At 45.1% G+C, this 17,932-nt stretch overlaps 1 protein-coding gene across 7 annotated transcripts in view; it reads right to left on the bottom strand.

The window, feature by feature from the left end:
• ACSL6 (acyl-CoA synthetase long chain family member 6) overlaps positions 1 to 17,932 on the bottom strand; it is a 415,322-nt gene that overhangs the window by 167,424 nt on the left and 229,966 nt on the right. For all 7 annotated transcript variants that reach the window (XM_063928196.1, XM_063928197.1, XM_063928198.1 and 4 more), the window contains exons 3-4: positions 15,965 to 16,079; positions 12,606 to 12,670 (exon numbers count right to left, since the gene is read on the bottom strand). In XM_063928196.1, the coding sequence (XP_063784266.1) occupies positions 12,606 to 12,670; positions 15,965 to 16,079 (180 nt within the window). The remainder of the gene's footprint in view (positions 1 to 12,605; positions 12,671 to 15,964; positions 16,080 to 17,932) is intronic.

The raw sequence follows: 17,932 nt of genomic DNA, 5'->3' as shown, positions 1-17,932 counted from the left end.
TCCTAAATGTATAATTCTTCCATAAATGCCCAATTAAGTTTAAATGTATAATTCTTCCATAAATGCCCAATTAAGTTTATCTGCATATTTGACACATACCATCAATTGACTCAAATGTTGGCCACAGCATGTACTCATAATAAGTGCACCGTGGTATTTGTTTTCAAACTTATAATCATACTAAGGGAGTATTAAACTATCATCCATAGCAGTAGAACTTAAATATTATGGATATTTTGATTTAATTGGGACAGTCATATCTATATAGTGAGAAGGACGTCACATGGAGATAGGTTTAGAGGCTTAGCCAGTCATACCATAAATTATCTTATTGATTAAATGTTTTATGTTGTATGTCAATGCGAGTCCAATTTCAATAAAAGTTACGTTTTAGATTACTAATAGGAGTGCCCCATAAAAAGGAGTTGTCTTTTCTTTCTGCATATTAGTTGATTAGCTCCAGACTTACTCAGCCATTGCGATCAGTTCAGTCAGTTTCTTTCCTGGTTTGACGTCACAAACACACCCAGCGTTCGCCCAGACACTCCCCCGTTTCTCCAGCCACTCCCGCGTTTTTCCCAGAAACGCCAGTGTTTTTTCGCACACTCCCAGAAAACGGCCAGTTTCCGCCCAGAAACACCCACTTCCTGTCAATCACACTACGATCACCAGAACGATGACAAATCCTCGTAATGCCGTGAGTAAAATACCTAACTTTTGTGTAAAATAACTAAGCGCATGCGCTCTGCGAACCATGCGCAGTAAGCGACTAATCGCAATATAGCGAAAATCGGCAACGAGCGAACAACTCGGAATGAGGGCCTGAGTGTGCTTAATAAGGAGTAACATTGACTTTATCTGCAATAAATGTTTCTGCCACCAGGTGGCACTTTGGGAGAATAATACTACGCATGTCAGATGAATGTAAAACATTCTATCCTCTGAGCTCTGGCAACATCTTCTCAGTTGTAAAACAAAAACAAAATAATGCACAGTGCTGTACAGTGGAGCACTCAGACCACGGGTAAACACTGTATTAAAACAATTACATAAAGCAACAGTCAACAGTATACCGATGCAAATCCTTAGCCGTCCCCTTCTCTGTCCGAGAGTTTATACAATGTGATTGAAAGCTCTGAGATTTCATTTGAGTAGGGCTTGCTCTTTGTTGTACATCATACTTGGTATTGGTGAAGCTTGGAGCTGGCCCTATACTTTACATGAGTAAAAAACACCGTACACTGTGTAATACAAAAAGATAATAAAATGGGCGGCATGCCCCTCCCCGCAAATCTGTAAGACTCAGCTGGGTTTATATCATAACAGGGAGACTATGGGCTTGATTCTGAGATGGAAGGAAGTTTGGGCAGTTACCAAGTGGCTGCACAGATCTATCTCATGGAAGTGCTGTGGGAGTGCAGGATGATATCTGTGCTTGTCTGAGACAGGTCTATGCTATCCATCATGGGGTGGATTTAAGTTCCCATATAAATGATGATAGCTGCAGATGGAAAAACTGTGAGGCGCAACCATACGTATGGAGACGGACTGACGCCCGCACAGAAAGACACTTGCTTTAGCATATGGTAGTAAATCTGGCTGCCACAGATATTCGCAATTGCAACCGATTTTCTTCCGACTCTGGGAGCAATTCCTCAGCGATGTGCTGCAGAGTGCCTCCAGGTACACCCGTGTAGGCACTCTGCAGCAATGTGTATCTGCACACCCTGTAGAGGTCTGTGTAAAGATGATCAACAAATCTTTTCCGCAATAGGCAGTAATGTGTGGAGCCGGGCTTGGCAGGTATGTCCAGCGACACGTTGTAGGGAACTGAACAGCCAGCAACAGCATGGTTTCTCTCTTACCCAATCTGGTCAGAAGGGTCTGGCTACTCTGTGGTCTGCACTCTGCAGCCATATTGTGGCTGTACTGTAATCACACCAAAGTCACCAAATGTATAAAACCAGCATTTCTAATGTGAACAGCTCTTCATGTGCAGCCAATTCTCTCATTTATGTCACTAGCTTACATGACATGAATTACCTTAGAATTTTGGTAAAGTGAAATTAAATTTTATGTCATATTTGTCAAACTTTGGGTAAATTCTCCAAAATGTTATGTTCCTCATCATTGCTATTTTCAGCCATTTCAGAACATGTTTCAGGGCTATTTATTATTGCCTCTTAATGGGGCCAATTGCTTATTACTGATACCTAAAAGCTGTACTTTTGCTGCTAATAACAGCCACACACACTTCCACTGCCAGGTTCTGTCCCAGCTGTATCACAGCGCATGCCTGACCTTACAGTAGGTCAGAGACAGAGGTGGAAGAGGGATCTAAATGGCTCCCTCTGTCATACCGCCACGGCCGCCGCGCTTACCCCTCCGGGTGCGCTGGGCTTCCTGGCGGCCGTCCCCGCTGGTGGTCCCCGGCTCCTGGTGCTCCGTTGGCGCTGGTCCCGGTGAACATTCGGGGGGGGCGGGCGCCGCGGGTACACCAGGCGTCCACGGAGGTCGGATGGGCGGGTGACGTCATCGGCGCTCCCCGCCAGTCAGATAGAGGCGGGAAGTTCAAATTCAGACGGCGGGCAGAGCTCCGGCGCCTGAGTATCTTCTCTCTCCTAGAAGAGTGAAACTCCAGCGCTCCGGTTCTCTAAAGTATTTCCTACCTCTGCTGCATGGACTTCTGTGCTCCCAGATTCCTGTGCTCCAGCATTCAGCGTGCCTCGGTGCTGCACGGACTTCTGTGCTCCCAGCACCGTGTGTTTCTGCAACGCTCACAAGCATCCGTCACTGTGTGTTTCTGCAACGCCCACAAGCGTCTGTCACTGTGTGTTTCTGCAACGCTCACAAGCATCCGTCACTGTGTGTTTCTGCAACGCCCACAAGCGTCTGTCACTGTGTGTTTCTGCAACGCTCACAAGCATCCGTCACTGTGTGTTTCTGCAACGCCCACAAGCGTCTGTCACTGTGTGTTTCTGCAACGCTCACAAGCATCCGTCACTGTGTGTTTCTGCAACGCCCACAAGCGTCTGTCACTGTGTGTTTCTGCAACGCTCACAAGCATCCGTCACTGAGTGTTTCTGCAACGCTCACAAGCATCCGTCACTGTGTGTTTCTGCAACGCCCACAAGTGTCTGTCACTGTGTGTTTCTGCGACACTCACAAGCGTCCGTCACCGTGTGCTTCCGCAACGCTCACAAGCATCAGTCACCATGTGCTTCAGCATCACTCACGAATCCTCTGAATCACTGTGCGGTCAGCATCGCCCTTAAATTCCTGTCTCTGGGTTTATCAGCCGCAACCTCAGTGCCTCCAAGCACCCCAGCGCCTCCAAGCACCTCAGCATCTCCAAGCGCCTCAGTGCCTCCAAGCGCCTCAGTGCCTCCAAGCACCTCAGTGCCTCCAGCACCTCAGTATCGCTCTCAGTGAGCTTACGGTACTCTTCACCAATTCATCAGCGCCTTTTCAAGTCTTGTCTTTCAGGAGACCTCCAGCGTCCACACGTGCCTCCTGCCTGCCGTCCAAATCCTGCATGAGGAAAACCTACATTCGGCCATCTCTGCTGCGACCCAGTTGCGGTTCCTCTACCCGGTCACCGGAAGAAACCCCGAGTCCACAACACTCCCAAACCAGGTCAGTGATACCCTCTACATATTCTCAGAGCTCTGTCAATAGGTTACAGCGAGCTAACACTCCCCAAAAAAACTGCTATAACTCTCAGCTTGTCACTATGAGACTCCAATGCTAATGAGACACAGAGCCAGTCATTCCCATTGAAAAGGAAATGGATTGCTGATTGTCAAAGCATGAGAACAGACAATCAGACAATAACTGGGGGTTATGTAAATAAAATATTACAACATCAGTGTGTCTACTGTGCTTGTTTGTTTATATTTTTTTGTTCATTAAGCTTGTGCATAACGAGGCTTGCTGGGACCAGTAGTGGACCACTAAAAATATAACAATGTTTATTATCATGGCACACACAGTCTTATTGGGATGAGCCTTTGTGCTATCATCACAAACTGTTCTTTCCTATGGGGGGAGAATTTATTTTACAGGCTACTTCCCCTAGGTAATAGATTTGTGTTGACCAGCCTAGGGATGGTCGGGGGACTCTCCACTCTTTGTCCGCTCAATTTTTCCGCTATCACCCTAGGATGAGGCACTAGTGCTACTTTAAAACTCGGGATGGGGCATTTGAAAACAAAAATCAACTTTTACACAGATACACTCCACCCCACCCAACTTCAAACCCCCACCCATCAAAATAATAACTTGGCTCTATACAGAGACTACAATACTGCAACAAAAACAGCTTTGCAGAGGGGAGTATTGGTGGTTCCGTTTAGAGAGTAAATACTGGGGATTTCATCAGGAACCCGACCATCGATCACGTCAGATCTCACCACTTTCCAGACTCTGGATAACCTGCCGCTTAGTAAATATTGGCATACAGCTTTTAGACTTGACAGATTCCCACTTGCCATTATCCTGTCCAATAACATGGTGCCTTTTTTTTACTACTTTTCAACTCAGAGCCACTGAGCCCAGTATTGTACAACTCACTCGCTGAGAGAATGTTACTCAATGCTCTTTCATACAGGAACAACTAGTTTCCATTTAATCATGTTCTGCAATATAAAACCCATTCATTCCCACCAGTGCACTTTTGCATTGAATTTGCTTACTTCATTAAGGGGTCTATTCATGAAGCAGTGAAAAGTGTGGAGAGGATGCCCATGGCAACCAATCAGCTGCTCCGTACAATTGTATAGTATGCAAATTAAAAATGTTACTTCAATGCTGATTGGTTGCCATAGGCAACTTCTCCACTAGCTCACTTCTCCACACTTTTCACTGCTTCATGAATAGACCCCTAAAAGTTTTCACCCATGAACCCCATGTTTTACTTCTATAGTACACTATTTTTAACACTCAATGTTTTTAGTAATAGAAAATAAAGAAGACTACACTGTACTTCTATTTCAAAAAAAGCATTTTAGTCCATGCTGATAGCCACAAATAAATGGAAAGACAAGTTTGGGCTACAAATGAATAGGCAACAAAACATTATGTGATTTGCTGTGCTTTTCTTTGATGGGTAATTGAAAAGACTCATGTGTTAACTTGGTTAATTAATTATAACAGCAGAAGATCTGCAGGTGTCCTTAGAAATGTTTAACCACCCCTGACAGGCAGGAGCGGTGCACTCATACTGTAGTTATGGGGATGTCTGTTCAGTATGGCCCTTATCTTCCAGCAGTAGAATCCTTTGGAGATAATTGGCTTTATTGTAGAATGGCTATAGTGGAAATTATCATTATTTAGTACTTATTCTGACGGTCTGTCATGGTTATTAATTTACTAGGTAAGGCATGCAGTGAAGGCTCACCAGATCAGCAAGAGAAAATAAATCCATGCCCCCAAGAGATCCAATTAAGATGTGACAAGTTTAACGTAAGAGGACTGTCCCACTATCTCAAGACATTTTTTGGAATTGCGGCATCAGGGCTGCAACTTCAGGTTGTCCAGGATGGTAATCACCAGGGATGCCAGTCGAGGGGGGGTACCACTAGGTTTAGCAAACTTAACCTTTAACCAATGCCGGGGAGGCATTCCCCAAATTTCCTAAGACTTATTTCTCAGTCTTCTGACTCTGGGCCCTGTTACAGAGCCTCCATGGTGTTGTGACTAGAGATGAGCGGGTTCGGTTTCTTTGAATCCGAACCCGCACGAACTTCACTTTTTTTTCCACGGGTCCGAGCGACTCGGATCTTCCCGCCTTGCTCGGTTAACCCGAGCGCGCCCGAACGTCATCATGACGCTGTCGGATTCTCGCGAGGCTCGGATTCTATCGCGAGACTCGGATTCTATATAAGGAGCCGCGCGTCGCCGCCATTTTCACTCGTGCATTGAGATTGATAGGGAGAGGACGTGTCTGGCGTCCTCTCCATTAGAATAGAGATAGATAGATTAGATAGAGAGAGATTGTGCAGAGTCGCAGACAGAGTTAGTTTACCACAGTCAGTGACCAGTGCAGTTGCTAGTTAACTTTTATTTAATATAATATATCCGTTCAGTTCTCTCTGCTATATCCGTTCTCTGCCTGAAAAAAAAAACGATACACAGCACAGTCAGTCACACAGTGTGACTCAGTCTGTGTGCACTCAGCTCAGCCCAGTGTGCTGCACAGTCATCAATGTATAAATTAAAAGCTTATAATTAATTGTGGGGGAGACTGGGGAGCACTGCAGGTTGTTAGCAGGAGCCAGGAGTACAATTATATTAATTAACAGTGCACACTTTTGCTGCAGGAGTGGTGACCAGTGCCTGACCACCAGTATAGTATTGTTGTATACTACTAATATCTCTTTAAATATCAACCAGTCTATATTAGCAGCAGACACAGTACAGTGCGGTAGTTCACGGCTGTGGCTACCTCTGTGTCGGCACACGGCAGGCAGTCCGTCCGACCAGAATTGTATTATTTATTATTATATACCTACCACCTAACCGTGGTTTTTTTTTCATTCTTTATACCGTCATAGTGTCATCCTAATTGTTACGAGTATACTACTATCTCTTTATCAACCAGTGTACAGTGCGGTAGTTCACGGCTGTGGCTACCTCTGTGTCGGCAGTCGGCAGGCAGTCCGTCCATCCATAATTGTATTATTATTATAATATATACCACCTAACCGTGGTTTTTTTTTCATTCTTTATACCGTCGTCATAGTGTCATACTAGTTGTTACGAGTATACTACTATCTCTTTATCAACCAGTGTACAGTGCGGTAGTTCACGGCTGTGGCTACCTCTGTGTCGGCAGTCGGCAGGCAGTCCGTCCATCCATAATTGTATTATTATTATAATATATACCACCTAACCGTGGTTTTTTTTGCATTCTTTATACCGTCGTCATAGTGTCATACTAGTTGTTACGAGTATACTACTATCTCTTTATCAACCAGTGTACAGTGCGGTAGTTCACGGCTGTGGCTACCTCTGTGTCGGCAGTCGGCAGGCAGTCCGTCCATCCATAATTGTATTATTATTATAATATATACCACCTAACCGTGGTTTTTTTTCCATTCTTTATACCGTCGTCATAGTGTCATACTAGTTGTTACGAGTATACTACTATCTCTTTATCAACCAGTGTACAGTGCGGTAGTTCACGGCTGTGGCTACCTCTGTGTCGGCAGTCGGCAGGCAGTCCATCCATCCATAATTGTATTATTATTATAATATATACCACCTAACCGTGGTTTTTTTTGCATTCTTTATACCGTCGTCATAGTGTCATACTAGTTGTTACGAGTATACTACTATCTCTTTATCAACCAGTGTACAGTGCGGTAGTTCACGGCTGTGGCTACCTCTGTGTCGGCAGTCGGCAGGCAGTCCGTCCATCCATAATTGTATTATTATTATAATATATACCACCTAACCGTGGTTTTTTTTCCATTCTTTATACCGTCGTCATAGTGTCATACTAGTTGTTACGAGTATACTACTATCTCTTTATCAACCAGTGTACAGTGCGGTAGTTCACGGCTGTGGCTACCTCTGTGTCGGCAGTCGGCAGGCAGTCCGTCCATCCATAATTGTATTATTATTATAATATATACCACCTAACCGTGGTTTTTTTTCCATTCTTTATACCGTCGTCATAGTGTCATACTAGTTGTTACGAGTATACTACTATCTCTTTATCAACCAGTGTACAGTGCGGTAGTTCACGGCTGTGGCTACCTCTGTGTCGGCAGTCGGCAGGCAGTCCGTCCATCCATAATTGTATTATTATTATAATATATACCACCTAACCGTGGTTTTTTTATACCACCTAACCGTGGCAGTCCGTCCATAATTGTATACTAGTAAACTATCCAATCCATCCATCTCCATTGTTTACCTGAGGTGCCTTTTAGTTCTGCCTATAAAATATGGAGAACAAAAAAGTTGAGGTTCCAAAATTAGGGAAAGATCAAGATCCACTTCCACCTCGTGCTGAAGCTGCTGCCACTAGTCATGGCCGAGACGATGAAATGCCAGCAACGTCGTCTGCCAAGGCCGATGCCCAATGTCATAGTACAGAGCATGTCAAATCCAAAACACCAAATATCAGAAAAAAAAGGACTCCAAAACCTAAAATAAAATTGTCGGAGGAGAAGCGTAAACTTGCCAATATGCCATTTACCACACGGAGTGGCAAGGAACGGCTGAGGCCCTGGCCTATGTTCATGGCTAGTGGTTCAGCTTCACATGAGGATGGAAGCACTCAGCCTCTCGCTAGAAAACTGAAAAGACTCAAGCTGGCAAAAGCACCGCAAAGAACTGTGCGTTCTTTGAAATCCCAAATCCACAAGGAGAGTCCAATTGTGTCGTTTGCGATGCCTGACCTTCCCAACACTGGACGTGAAGAGCATGCGCCTTCCACTATTTGCATGCCCCCTGCAAGTGCTGGAAGGAGCACCCGCAGTCCAGTTCCTGATAGTCAGATTGAAGATGTCAGTGTTGAAGTACACCAGGATGAGGAGGATATGGGTGTTGCTGGCGCTGGGGAGGAAATTGACCAGGAGGATTCTGATGGTGAGGTGGTTTGTTTAAGTCAGGCACCCGGGGAGACACCTGTTGTCCGTGGGAGGAATATGGCCGTTGACATGCCAGGTGAAAATACCAAAAAAATCAGCTCTTCGGTGTGGAGGTATTTCACCAGAAATGCGGACAACAGGTGTCAAGCCGTGTGTTCCCTTTGTCAAGCTGTAATAAGTAGGGGTAAGGACGTTAACCACCTCGGAACATCCTCCCTTATACGTCACCTGCAGCGCATTCATAATAAGTCAGTGACAAGTTCAAAAACTTTGGGTGACAGCGGAAGCAGTCCACTGACCAGTAAATCCCTTCCTCTTGTAACCAAGCTCACGCAAACCACCCCACCAACTCCCTCAGTGTCAATTTCCTCCTTCCCCAGGAATGCCAATAGTCCTGCAGGCCATGTCACTGGCAAGTCTGACGAGTCCTTTCCTGCCTGGGATTCCTCCGATGCATCCTTGCGTGTAACGCCTACTGCTGCTGGCGCTGCTGTTGTTGCCGCTGGGAGTCGATGGTCATCCCAGAGGGGAAGTCGTAAGCCCACTTGTACTACTTCCAGTAAGCAATTGACTGTTCAACAGTCCTTTGCGAGGAAGATGAAATATCACAGCAGTCATCCTACTGCAAAGCGGATAACTGAGTCCTTGACAACTATGTTGGTGTTAGACGTGCGTCCGGTATCCGCCGTTAGTTCACAGGGAACTAGACAATTTATTGAGGCAGTGTGCCCCCGTTACCAAATACCATCTAGGTTCCACTTCTCTAGGCAGGCGATACCGAGAATGTACACGGACGTCAGAAAAAGACTCACCAGTGTCCTAAAAAATGCAGTTGTACCCAATGTCCACTTAACCACGGACATGTGGACAAGTGGAGCAGGGCAGGGTCAGGACTATATGACTGTGACAGCCCACTGGGTAGATGTATGGACTCCCGCCGCAAGAACAGCAGCGGCGGCACCAGTAGCAGCATCTCGCAAACGCCAACTCTTTCCTAGGCAGGCTACGCTTTGTATCACCGCTTTCCAGAATACGCACACAGCTGAAAACCTCTTACGGCAACTGAGGAAGATCATCGCGGAATGGCTTACCCCAATTGGACTCTCCTGTGGATTTGTGGCATCGGACAACGCCAGCAATATTGTGTGTGCATTAAATATGGGCAAATTCCAGCACGTCCCATGTTTTGCACATACCTTGAATTTGGTGGTGCAGAATTTTTTAAAAAACGACAGGGGCGTGCAAGAGATGCTGTCGGTGGCCAGAAAAATTGCGGGACACTTTCGGCGTACAGGCACCACGTACAGAAGACTGGAGCACCACCAAAAACTACTGAACCTGCCCTGCCATCATCTGAAGCAAGAAGTGGTAACGAGGTGGAATTCAACCCTCTATATGCTTCAGAGGTTGGAGGAGCAGCAAAAGGCCATTCAAGCCTATACAATTGAGCACGATATAGGAGATGGAATGCACCTGTCTCAAGTGCAGTGGAGAATGATTTCAACGTTGTGCAAGGTTCTGATGCCCTTTGAACTTGCCACACGTGAAGTCAGTTCAGACACTGCCAGCCTGAGTCAGGTCATTCCCCTCATCAGGCTTTTGCAGAAGAAGCTGGAGGCATTGAAGAAGGAGCTAACACGGAGCGATTCCGCTAGGCATGTGGGACTTGTGGATGCAGCCCTTAATTCGCTTAACAAGGATTCACGGGTGGTCAATCTGTTGAAATCAGAGCACTACATTTTGGCCACCGTGCTCGATCCTAGATTTAAAGCCTACCTTGGATCTCTCTTTCCGGCAGACACAGGTCTGCTGGGGTTGAAAGACCTGCTGGTGACAAAATTGTCAAGTCAAGCGGAACGCGACCTGTCAACATCTCCTCCTTCACATTCTCCCGCAACTGGGGGTGCGAGGAAAAGGCTCAGAATTCCGAGCCCACCCGCTGGCGGTGATGCAGGGCAGTCTGGAGCGACTGCTGATGCTGACATCTGGTCCGGACTGAAGGACCTGACAACGATTACGGACATGTCGTCTACTGTCACTGCATATGATTCTCTCAACATTGATAGAATGGTGGAGGATTATATGAGTGACCGCATCCAAGTAGGCACGTCACACAGTCCGTACTTATACTGGCAGGAAAAAGAGGCAATTTGGAGGCCCTTGCACAAACTGGCTTTATTCTACCTAAGTTGCCCTCCCACAAGTGTGTACTCCGAAAGAGTGTTTAGTGCCGCCGCTCACCTTGTCAGCAATCGGCGTACGAGGTTACATCCAGAAAATGTGGAGAAGATGATGTTCATTAAAATGAATTATAATCAATTCCTCCGCGGAGACATTGACCAGCAGCAATTGCCTCCACAAAGTACACAGGGAGCTGAGATGGTGGATTCCAGTGGGGACGAATTGATAATCTGTGAGGAGGGGGATGTACACGGTGATATATCGGAGGGTGAAGATGAGGTGGACATCTTGCCTCTGTAGAGCCAGTTTGTGCAAGGAGAGATTAATTGCTTCTTTTTTGGGGGGGGTCCAAACCAACCCGTCATATCAGTCACAGTCGTGTGGCAGACCCTGTCACTGAAATGATGGGTTGGTTAAAGTGTGCATGTCCTGTTTTGTTTATACAACATAAGGGTGGGTGGGAGGGCCCAAGGATAATTCCATCTTGCACCTCTTTTTTCTTTTCTTTTTCTTTGCATCATGTGCTGATTGGGGAGGGTTTTTTGGAAGGGACATCCTGCGTGACACTGCAGTGCCACTCCTAGATGGGCCCGGTGTTTGTGTCGGCCACTAGGGTCGCTAATCTTACTCACACAGCTACCTCATTGCGCCTCTTTTTTTCTTTGCGTCATGTGCTGTTTGGGGAGGGTTTTTTGGAAGGGACATCCTGCGTGACACTGCAGTGCCACTCCTAGATGTGCCCGGTGTTTGTGTCGGCCACTAGGGTCGCTAATCTTACTCACACAGTCAGCTACCTCATTGCGCCTCTTTTTTTCTTTGCGTCATGTGCTGTTTGGGGAGGGTTTTTTGGAAGGGCCATCCTGCGTGACACTGCAGTGCCACTCCTAGATGGGCCCGGTGTTTGTGTCGGCCACTAGGGTCGCTAATCTTACTCACACAGCTACCTCATTGCGCCTCTTTTTTTCTTTGCGTCATGTGCTGTTTGGGGAGGGTTTTTTGGAAGGGCCATCCTGCGTGACACTGCAGTGCCACTCCTAGATGGGCCCGGTGTTTGTGTCGGCCACTAGGGTCGCTAATCTTACTCACACAGCTACCTCATTGCGCCTCTTTTTTTCTTTGCGTCATGTGCTGTTTGGGGAGGGTTTTTTGGAAGGGACATCCTGCGTGACACTGCAGTGCCACTCCTAGATGGGCCCGGTGTTTGTGTCGGCCACTAGGGTCGCTTATCTTACTCACACAGCGACCTCGGTGCAAATTTTAGGACTAAAAATAATATTGTGAGGTGTGATGTGTTCAGAATAGGCTGAAAATGAGTGTAAATTATGTTTTTTGAGGTTAATAATACTTTGGGATCAAAATTACCCCCAAATTCTATGATTTAAGCTGTTTTTTTAGGGTTTTTTGAAAAAAACACCCGAATCCAAAACACACCCGAATCCGACAAAAATAATTCGGTGAGGTTTTGCCAAAACGCGTTCGAACCCAAAACACGGCCGCGGAACCGAACCCAAAACCAAAACACAAAACCCGAAAAATTTCAGGCGCTCATCTCTAGTTGTGACCCTAAAAGTGCAGTGAATGCTACAGAGATCATGACATTGCTATGCAGCTCCTTGCCAGAGCCCTAGATATAGCCCTGGTCGGGAATATGTGTGGACACCGCAGGGTGTTTTAAGTTTAAGGCATGAGGGATGGCTAATGCCTACCGGGGAATCTGAGATGCCCTAATGTGATGAGACTGTCACAATTAATAACATATAAATGATGGCAGGCACACATGGTTTGAAGCTAAAATTGTTACTACACCAAAACAATGATTCTTACCTCCTTATATGATAGCCATTCATACGGCTGGTTGGGTTTCCTTGATCCTAGACATGGACCATTTTCTAGAGGAGAAATAAAAATAGTACAGAATTCTATAATTCAAAGGACAATATACAATAAATTCTAAAACTGAAAACACATTACAGGACTGACCACACACATGTACATGCTGTGTTTATGGGGGCAAGTTTAGCATAAGAGATAAAGAATTATCTGCATACATACTTTGTACTAATAACACCTATAATAAGTATAGACACTTGCTACATTACTTTGTCATACAATGAAAGTAATTTCCCATATTTCTTTTATTAGATATGTTACTAGTGCCTTTATCAAGAGGCCTTACTGTAGACAAATCACATGGCACTATGTGGGCACTACTATTATGTAGTGTTAGGGCTGCTGATATTGGAGAAGCCTTGACGCGGCTAAGCAACTAAACATGTCTTTGCAAATGTATGTAACCAATTCTCTGAAATTCTATTACCAGATAGGTTCAAGTATTGTTACAGGTAATTGTCAGTGTGCTGGGGGGATACCGGGTGGGTGGGGGAAGCCGCCCCCCGCCCCGCCTGCTGTTTGTTTGTGACCCCTTCCCTTTTCTAGCACCTGATTCAATTATCTCCAGGAATGATTGAGCAGCTACCACTGTCAGTCTGCATGTGTGAGAAGGCATTGAACGGGAGCAGCAAATGGAAGGCATGCTGGTCCTTGTAGTGCTAAAGGGTGATCCTAGGGGTGGCTCCTAAGTAAGCTAGCGCTATCTCTGGATGCGTTTTTTTGTATGAGCTGTAATCATGAGGCCTTACTGTAGATAAATCACATGGCCCTATGTGGGCACTGCTATTATGTAGTGTTAGGACTGTTGATATCGGAGAATCCTTGACGCGGCTCAGTAGCTAAACATGTCTGTGCAAACGCATGTGACCAATTTCTCTGAAATTCTATTACCAGATAGGTTCAGGTATTGTTACAGGTAATTGTCAGTGTGCTGGGTGAATGCCGGGGGTGGGTTGGGAGGAAGCACCCCCCTCTTTCTGTATGTTACTGGTGTCCCCTGAAACAGACATACTGTAGGCAGTAATGCCTCACCAGTCTATTACCATATCTAAAGCTAGGTACACACTAACCAAATATTGGGCATTATCGGGCCAATAATGCCAAATTATTGGATGTTCGAAGCCGATAAACAGGTTCAAAAGCTCCTGTGACACACACATCAGGCTGCACATGTTGAATCATTACCCTGGACCTGATCCCAATCTACAGATTAATGGAAAGTACACACTGAGCAAGAAAAAGCTCATTCTGTACACGTGCGCACCAATCTGATATCCCCTCTGTCATATTGGAGCATTTACCGGATCGGCGTCACCCATCGGGTAATGTGTACCTAGCTTTACACACAGGTATTAGCATCATGTAAATAAGAGTCCCTTCTGTAAGCAAAACTGGTACAGGTACTGACCGATTTGGTACTTGTCATAACAATCTTTGTCACCCCATTGGCTGCTATTAATTACTCTCATGCAAAATCCTGTCTCCAAAGAATTTACTATACTGCTGACGTCTCCCAGTGAAATGTCCCCATCTACAGGAACAGGGGCCACCGCTCAATGCACTGGTAACATTAGCAGGTAGTTTTGCTTTTGTTAAAATAGGATTAGCGTTGTCACATGCAGTATAAGTGCTATGGTTATGTCAGGTGGTACAGAAATAGGGATCTCTTTCTCTTCAGACTAATGGCCAACCGTGTCAATTGTCCAGAATGATTTTGCTTTTTGTCCCCTTTGTTCAGAGATATATATTTTATGACTACACAAGCTTTATGCCATCACTTGTAATATAGATATATTTAGATTCACTCGCTTAAAACACATCATTGGCTGTTGTTGTTTTGACGTTATTTGTGCTCTTTATTATGTTACTCTGGCTGAGTGCCCTGAAGAGTCCCTCAGAGACTGCGTGCAGGCTGCCAGCTTTATTCTTATTCATCAGATCCCATCTTATTCTACAGTGGTCTAACTTATAATATAGGTCAGTGGGGAAAATCAACTGCAGAAGGTTAATTTAATTTGCTCTGATAAGCAGCTTGAAGCTTGAACACACACAAAGCTGAGGCAAGTAACGCTGAGTAGAATTACACAAAAGTTCAATTTATACATGCAAATGCCACATGTGTCAATTGCCTTTTAATGTTGGGCGATTCCACCATCACAGAGCGAGTTTACATTTTAAAATTAAAATGAATCACCAAACCAAGGCAAGTTTTACCTGCAATATAATTACACTGCTTACTGATGGGTTATTTTATTCTTATGAGGTTGCAATGAGAAGTCGCTGCAATGGAACCACCAATGTTGTTATTTAACACACATCCTAAAGCTCTAGAGAGGGAGAAGGATGTGTGTGTGTGTGTGTGTGTGTGTGTGTGTGTGTGTGTGTGTGTGTGTGTGTGAGACACTGTGATGATCATTTTGTAAAAAACACCACTTGATAAGCTGTCTTCTTTATTGTAAGGTGTATTATTGGGTCTGCCAATTATAGTGGAATTCAGCACTGGCTGTGTAGCATTGGGGTTGGCTTAAGGAGAGAAGACACCTCCTGTTAATAAAATTATTATAGACAGCGTCTGTGGTCTGAGTATCTGAGTATAGGCATTGGTCAATCACTTGCAGATCTCTGTTGCAGTTCTTTGCTACTTAGCCGTGTGATTTTTTTTCTGCAAATAACAGATAGTCGCCATTGCTACGAATGCAGATGCATCTGATACATTATCTTAAGCGGAGATGTGAACATAGTAATATTATTTACGAAGCACAGCATGCACGCGCTGTGTACTTTCCATTCATCCACCATACATAGTACATACAGTATTTATCAAAGTGCCATCTGGTGGCAGTAAAGAGTATTACTCTGAGAAACAAGGTTTTTCATGATCAATGCATGTGCTCAATGCAACAGCTCACAGAGAATGATAAAATTCTCTATCATTAGAAGTCAATTTGATCTGTGCTACATCTGTATGCCTATGCCACTAATTCACCTTACATTAATATATTGAATTGTAACGCAAGTATGTTTTTTGGTGAAATGATCACTGACGCTCCAGCACCATGCACTTCATATGGTACAAAATCCTCTGCTCCAGACTTTCCCACTGCCTTTCCAATGGTAGTGATCTGGGCTAATTAATGAATGCATGAATTGATGGAGAAATAAAACATCCTTCTAATCAATCACAGGTCCCTTGGTATCTTGCTTATATTTGCCCAATAGATACAAATAACTTTTAATCTAGACAGGTTATATACAGGTATACAGGTTACGGAATCTAATGCACTCTATATTACCAGATATGTGTAGTCCTCTCTGGAAGACCTCGTACATTGTCCTTGCATCATCATAGTAGTGTGTAAGCAGGTGTGGGCCGTCACCTAGCACAGAATGGCGAGCACCATTACTGCCCTACAAAAAAGATGGAAAGAAATAAGTATGAAGAGTTACTGATAGTTGAGCAGTTTCATGCCGTTCTTTTCCAGATATATCAGCTTGGCTGCAGCCTGGGCTAATCTACCATTAAACTACTTAAATATTGTAGGAATGCAGACCTGGGGCCGAAAGTAACGCCGCCTGAGTTCAGCGGCCGTTCAGGATGGCGGCCCAACTCAAACTTTTTTTTAAAGGGGCAATCCCTTACAAGGCATGGTTTTGCATTGTAAGTGATTGCCCCTTTAAAAACGCCAGAGTTTGGCCAGTGTCCTGCACGGCTGCTGAACTCGGGCAGCATTACATCTGTCCCAATTTGTTTTTATGACCAACTAAATTAAATAAATAAGTCACAAAAAAGACTCATCTTAATCTACACTCCGAATAATACATTTGCATAGATTTAGGGCAAGAAATTCCTACAGGTGACCAAAACTGAAACAGCGCACTAATCACAGTAAATATATGTCCATTACCATAAATGTGGAACAGTATTGCTCACATATACAAAAGTAATGCTCTAGTCCAGTGGTCTCCAACCTTAATTGGGGTGTGAGCTACTTTCGGAAAATAACACCTCTGAACGAGCTCCCCCCTCCCCCCAATGCGCGTGCATTCCTGTGAAAGTGGGTGTGGCATCACAAAAGTGGGTGTGGCCTCACAACTACAAGTAATGCCCCCCCACGTAGTGCCAGATACACAAATAATGCACCTCAGCAGTGCCAGATACACAAATAATGCCCCTCAGCAGTGTCAGATATTCAAATAATGCCTCCCAGCAGTGCCAGATACACAAATAATGCCCCCAGCAGTGCCAGATTCACAAAGTATCCCCCCCAGCAATGCCAGATACAATGCCCCCACCAGTGGCAGATACAATTCCCCCTGCAGTGCCATTTAAAATGCCCCCAGCAGCACCAGATAAAATGCCCCCCCTCCCCCCCTTTCCCCCGCAGTGTCCGATACAGTGCCTTACACAGTGCTAACCCTTGCTGGCTTCTTCTACTGCCGCCGGGGCTGCTCCTCCTGTATGAGGGACGAAAGGGGAGGAGAGCGCAGCGCGCGCCTCTCCTGTGAAGTCCGGAGAGTGGCTGCGGTGAGAGTGACAGAGTCTCCGGCGGTGGTGGGCATTTAAAATATGGTGCCGGTAAGTGAGCCAATCAAAACTTGCGGTCCGGCAGCCAATCAGGTACCGCCACTGCCGGTCCACGAGCTCTGATAATAATAATAATAATAATAATAATAATCATCTGGGACTTGTGGTGAAATTGGTGTATTCGTTTTGGCATTAAGAGGTTGTGACTCAGGTCCTGGGTATGGATTGCTGTTTTGTTTGTGTGGAGATCACACTTCTGCAGATCTTCCGTGAATTCTATTATTCTGCAGAATACCCAGTTGAAAGAATCGGACTGTGGCTGGAGATTCTGGATAGTCAGGAGCCAACTTCCTTTGGGAAGCAATGGAGAAGCCATAGGGAGTAGACCCCAGCAAAAAGCCACCATAACAAGTGTAGAGTTTGTTACCAGGGCGTTTGAGACCAGATAACTTGGGTACTGGATGTGTAATTGACGCAGACTGCCATCAGCAATCACAACTGAAGACACTGAAGTCTGGCTGGGGATTTAGAGTTACTAGCCTTGATGACTAATACATTATAATAAGTCTGGTGGTAAACCTAAAGCACTGTTAAACTGTCATGTAATTCTGCTTTGAGTGTTATTTTAATAAAACATATTTATGCTGTCATCCACCTGGTTGCCTGAGTGATCTGAGAACCCTGTATCCTCACAGTGTATGAAAAGTAAAAATATAGCTAATTTATTTGATATTAC

The sequence above is a fragment of the Pseudophryne corroboree genome, chromosome 6 (assembly GCF_028390025.1).
Source record: "Pseudophryne corroboree isolate aPseCor3 chromosome 6, aPseCor3.hap2, whole genome shotgun sequence".
Taxonomy (NCBI): Eukaryota; Metazoa; Chordata; class Amphibia; order Anura; family Myobatrachidae; genus Pseudophryne; species Pseudophryne corroboree.
Note: the sequence above shows the minus strand (reverse complement) of the source record. Positions and strands in the feature narration are given on the sequence as shown.